Genomic DNA, 6239 nt, shown 5'->3' with positions numbered 1-6239 from the left:
TCATTCTTCGTGTACATACATTCAACTTACATGTATACTACCATGTCTTCCGGTTGATTTAGATTTAGAAAGAGAATTTATCTTGATAATAATACCCGACGAATCCGATAAGGAAAAGCTGGCACGTATCCAATTTTCTCCGAGGCAAATAACAGCAGGTGTTTGCCAACATCGTTTAATTTCGCGTGACGCTATCAAATACACCCAACAAATCCTAATACCGCGGCGTTAATTCGTTCCTAAATGACAAGGATGACGAGAGACGAGCTTCATAGAAAAACCTTTACCGGTAGAGTCAACCTTTTGTTCATGATTCTGAATTCTGAACACGTGCATCCCTTTAATCCGCTATCATTTTCATCCCTTCTAATATTACGATGAAAATCGTCCTAATATTTCCTTGTACCTTTTCTTCTTTTTCTTTTTTCCTTTTCTTATCTTTTTTTTTTCCTTTTTTTTTTCTTCTGCACAATTATTGCAACCACATGACACAGTTATTCGCGTTTAATAATTTTTTTTTCTTGTGTATATACATATATATATATATATATATATATATATATATATATATATATATAATAATATATACATAATAATATATAATAAATTTTATATATATATATATAAAATTTAAATTATCGATGAATAAGGAATTATTGTTTTCATTTTAACACAACAAAAATTTCATACTCATTTAATTTTTATTAATTAGAATATTTATGTTATTTTTTTTTCTTTTCCCTTTTTTTTTGTCATTGCATAAATCACTAATTATATATACACATCTATTATATTATATTCGTTAATATGTAATGGGTTAGTTTCGAAATGTGACATTTGTTTATGGTAACGCCTACCAGTTGGGTATTTGTGACGATTATATAAACCATCATGGGAAAGCACAAGTCATGAAAGTCTAATAACAAAGGCATTGTTATTTCGACATTGACTTGTACCGAGGTTGAATCTCCTATGTATGTACATACGTACGTACAGAGAGAAAATGCACGTCGACGTGGTTGAAACAACCCTAATCGCGTCAGCCAGGACAGCGTCCGGAATTTTGCGATGATTTGAAAGCTGGGAATACCTGGAAATTAATAATGACGTAAATACGCGAGTCGAGTTTCAATGAGCATGCATTTATAAACATGTAACATGAAATTTTCATTTGAAATAATAATTGTAAACACATTTTTTTTTTTTTAAATAGCGTTTACCGATCGATTACATTTTTTCTTTTTTTTCTTTTGTTAACAACTCGACTGAAAATCGAACAGTAACGTTTAAAGAATATAAATTGATTAAATAATTTTTATGCGTAGAATAAAAGAACAAGAGTTATCAATTATTGAAATAATAATAATAAATTGAAATTGAATAATAATAATAATAATAATAATAATAATAATAATAATAATAATAATAATAATAATAATAATAATAAATAATAATAATAATTATAATAATAATAATAATAATTATAATAATAATAATAATAATATCTACATATATATTCATATATTGTATTTATAATAGATATTAAATAGATGTTATTAAATTAATAAATAGTTTGTGTATAAGGACTTGATAGGAAACAAAAATTGTATACACAAAAAAATCTACTTATTTCTTATTAAATACGAAACATAAATACATGATATAATGTGTACAAATTTTTTTCTTTAGTTTATATATAATATCATATCTTTCTGTTCGTTGTTCAGTCAATGACCAGAATTCGTTTAATAAAAGTCTTTAAACTATAACTGATCAAATATATATATATTTATACATATATATATATATATATATATATATATATATATATATATATATATGTATATGTATAATCGATTTCTTTATATTACTTTCTAAAATAATCATAATCAAGCATTGAAATAATAAGACATACGAGAAACTTGTGAATATCTTTACTTCTCGAGAAAAATCAAAGACAATGTACACGTGCATACGAACAAGTCGATAATGTGCTCTTATATTTAATCGATATCCTCTTCGCTCATCGCACTCGCTTATTATTCGTCCTATCGCAGTTCGACAAAATTTCATTATCTCTTTATTATTATTAATTTAAATATCGAATACGTAAAACATTATAAGAAATATATCGTATGTTAGTTCATAATTAAAATTTTCATCGTTATTATTACCTTCGTTCTAAATTTTTTTTTCTAAACTGAAATACTTTTAGGAAAAAGAGAAGAATCTTCTTCGATCTTGATCGGGAGGGTGCAATTTCGATTCTATATCATTTTAAATTTCAATGACGACGAAAAATTCATATTATGTATGTATGCATGTATGTATGTATGTATGTATGTATGTATGTACGTATTTATGCATCTATATACCTATGTATCTCCTGTGTATCCGTTGTACTGGTATATGCGGTTTTTTTCTTTCTTTTTTCTTTTTTCTTTTTTATTTTTTTTTTTTTTATTTTTACAAGATAAGCTTTAACTCGATCCTTCCTCTTTGCCACCAACATCGTAACGAAACGTGGATAACATCCACGTAGAATAGAACGGCAAGACAAATGATCAGAGATATCTCCTCACGAGATTCTGCGCGTTCGTATACTTACACACAAACACACACACACACAGGCACAGGCACACACGGACAGAGTTTCACACAAACAAACACACACACACACACTTGCGCGAACTTACACGCACTTACACATACATCTATACACCATATATACGCATACGCATATACATACACATATACATACACATATACATACATACACACGCACGCACGCACGCACACACACACACACACACACACACACACACACACATACAAACGCGTATACATACGTCCATCTTTATATACGAAACAAGTAGCATGGTATTTGCGTGTCCTTTTTACTGGCTGATATCTCGCTACCTCCAAGCTACTGAAAAACTTTCTGCGGACATATCCCCGAGGGCTTTCCTTGAAAGGGTCAGAGAACCTTTAATTTTTGACTTATCCTGATACGGACTTTAAATGAGTTTTTACGAATTTCAAACTGTTGATAACTGTATCGTTACAATTGGTCGTCGTTTAAATTCAAACAAGTCGGAGTTAGATAGATAAATAATCTCGCCAAACTAGTATATACGCTTCAATGTATCTTTTTTGCTGTTTTTTTTTTTCCTTTTGTTTCATTTTCTTTTCCTTTTTTTCTTTTTTTGTTTATTCGTTCGTTCATTCGTTTGATCGTTCGTTTGTTGTAAATACATTGAGATATATCTATATATTTTGCTATTTTATTATTATTATTATTATTATTATTATTATTATTATTATTATTATTATTATTATTATTATTAATATTAATATTATTATTATTATTATTAATATTAATATTATTATTATTATTATTATTATTATTATTATTATTATTATTATTATTATTATTATTATTATTATTATTATTATTATTATTATCATTAATTCTAAATCGTAAGGAAATAATTGTAAGATGTTATCGAGTAGAAAAATAAGCGAGAGAAAAATATAAAACGAGGGATTAATCGTAGAAATTAAATTAATTGGTTTAAACCATTTTTCTTTTCTTTTTTTTCTTTTTTTAACACGACGAAAGTTTTCATCATCATTTTGATATTTAATTTGTTACGTCGTTGAATATAACGATTAAAAAGGAAAATTTAAGAATGAAAAATTAATAGAAGATAAAAAGGTATGTTGTCGTTTTTCGTCGTGGTAAATTCAAGATGGATTAAAGTCGAAAGACTATGGTAAATGGTTTAAATCTAAGGTACGTTCCACGTCACGAATTTCCCAACGCAGTTTATCTCGTTCGAGAGACAAGAACAAGACGATAGTTTAACACGGAAATTAATTCATTGTCTAAACGACCGAATTGATATATGCATTGATATATATGTTTGTATATTTCGTCGAACTTCATTCATAAACATGAGACAAATTACAAAAGATGATAAATTATTCTAACTCGCTTTTACTTTTTTACTCTTCCATTTTCTTCTCTCTCTTTCTCTTTCTCTCTCTCTTTCTCTTTCTCTCTCTCTTTCTCTTTCTCTTTCTCTTTTTATATTTCTTTTCTCTGCAAAATTTTCAGATCTCATCGAGCGTATTATCGTAGTGGTAAATAAAAAGGAGGAAAAAGAAAAACTTCGAAGCAATTTGGACACGACTTAATGTGAGACGAAAAAAAAGAGAAAATAAAAACAAAAGAAAAGGAAAAAGAAAAAGAAGATATCTATCTTTCCTCCAAAGCGTTTCACTTTGTTATCTCGCGTTTTTAATATCTTCAAAAGGAAAGAGAAAAAAAAAAAAGAAAAAGAAAAGGAGCTATTTTCGAATATTATCTTTGAAATTAGCTAATTTAGATGTAGATATAGATACAGATAATGGGTGAGAGGAGAGGAGGAGGGGACGGAAGAGGAAGAAAAGAAGAAGAGGACAAAAAAAAAAAGGAAAAAGAAAAAATATATCGAGCTTTAAGCTTGTAATGATTTATACGGTGTGTCCGGGTATATCGCCTGAAAGCAGGCAACCCCTCGTACTTAATCGATAATGCAGTTACCAACGTTATCTGTTCGTAAGAAAATTAATCCCTCTTCTTTTTTCTTCTCTAACAAAGCGACGAAACCTTTTTTTTTTCGTAATTACATTAATTATTCTTTTCTTTTTTCTTTTATTTTTTTTCTTTTCATATTTTTTTGTCACCTTGACGATAGAACGAATTTTCACGACCTTCCTTCGATTTATTTCTCTGAACAATTAGAAAAAACGTGGTCTAACCTATAAAATATAATCCGGTGATATACTTATAAACGCTCGAAACACACTTCGACGACTTGTATGTGACAATTATTGCAATATGATGTGTATGTGTGTATATATATATATATATATATATATATATACACATATATATACACACATATATATATATATGTATATATAATATAGGTATATCTGTATTTATATATAATTTTTTATGTATATTTTTATGTATAATCTTTGAATTATCTTTTTTTCATCATCATCAATATATCATTTTCGTAATATGTGAGTATGCGTGTCCGTTCTGTTCATATATATATATATATATATCACTTACTCGTACATAGTCGTTCTTTCAGATTCCATTTTGAACGTTCCCATGTTATGTATTAAACATTTAATTTCTCGAAAGTTCGTTCATGCGTGCGAATAGCTCCCTTTATTCGTGCACGACAACTAAATGTAACGTTTGCACGCATTCGCGTGTGTAATCCTGGTCTATACCCATTTTCATTCGAACCAGTGTTGTTCATTATACACCTTACATAAAGATATTTAACGTCGCCGTAAGCGTGTGTATATATGTGTGGGTGCGCTCGCACGCGCGCGCGCGTGTGTGTGTATGTATGTATATGTATATATGTCCTACATGTTTAGGTGCGTGAGTGCATTTGTGTGTGTGTGTGTGTGTTTGTGTGTGTGTTTGTGTGTGTGTTTGTGTGTGTGGTCATTACGTTAATATCGTTAATCTTAAAGATAATTAATCGAATATTTCGAATAAAAGGATCGCCATTTTATCCTCTTTAACATGTAATAACATGTAACGCATTACTTACAAATGTAGAATTTTTATTATTAGCAATTTCTCTTACGATCCTTCGAACCATAATTACGTGTTTACAATTAATAATATATATATATATATATATATATATATATATATATATGTATATATATATATATTATATATATATACATACATATATACATACATATATATATATATATATATATTTCTTTTTTTCATATCTTTTCGATCCGTCGTACGATGGAATAAGAGGGCAAATTTATAAGAAAACTTGTTTTGGATCGTTTCATTAATTATTAATAAAAAAATCTATACGCATCTATATAATTAATTTTTGAAGAACATTCACACAAATATATCTGTTCCTTTTGATTTCTAATTTTAAACGATGAAATACGATATAAATTCATGAATATGATAAATAATATTTCTTTTAATAACGAAATTGTAAAAATTAAGAAATACAAAAGGAAAAGGAGTAAAATGAAAGAGAAAGAAGTATGTAGAAATACATTCGATTACATATATATATAATATATGTAACTACATAGATGGACATCGATTGAAATCAAATAATAATTATCACAGATGGGGATCGAGCGAAAGTAAGAAAAGAAAATATTTCGAATGATCGATCGAT

General features: G+C 27.8%; 1 protein-coding gene across 1 annotated transcript in view; it reads right to left on the bottom strand.

Moving 5' to 3' along the window:
- Positions 1-794: 794 nt before the first annotated feature.
- Positions 795-6239, bottom strand: part of LOC124431544 — a 286608-nt gene continuing 281163 nt past the window's right edge. Inside the window, exon 8 of the mRNA XM_046979597.1 lies at positions 795-1090. Coding sequence (XP_046835553.1) covers positions 1040-1090 — 51 coding nt within the window. The 3' untranslated portion in view covers positions 795-1039. The remainder of the gene's footprint in view (positions 1091-6239) is intronic.

This window comes from Vespa crabro, chromosome 21 (genome assembly GCF_910589235.1).
Source record: "Vespa crabro chromosome 21, iyVesCrab1.2, whole genome shotgun sequence".
Taxonomy (NCBI): domain Eukaryota; kingdom Metazoa; phylum Arthropoda; class Insecta; order Hymenoptera; family Vespidae; genus Vespa; species Vespa crabro.
This window is presented reverse-complemented; position numbering and strand designations above follow the sequence as displayed.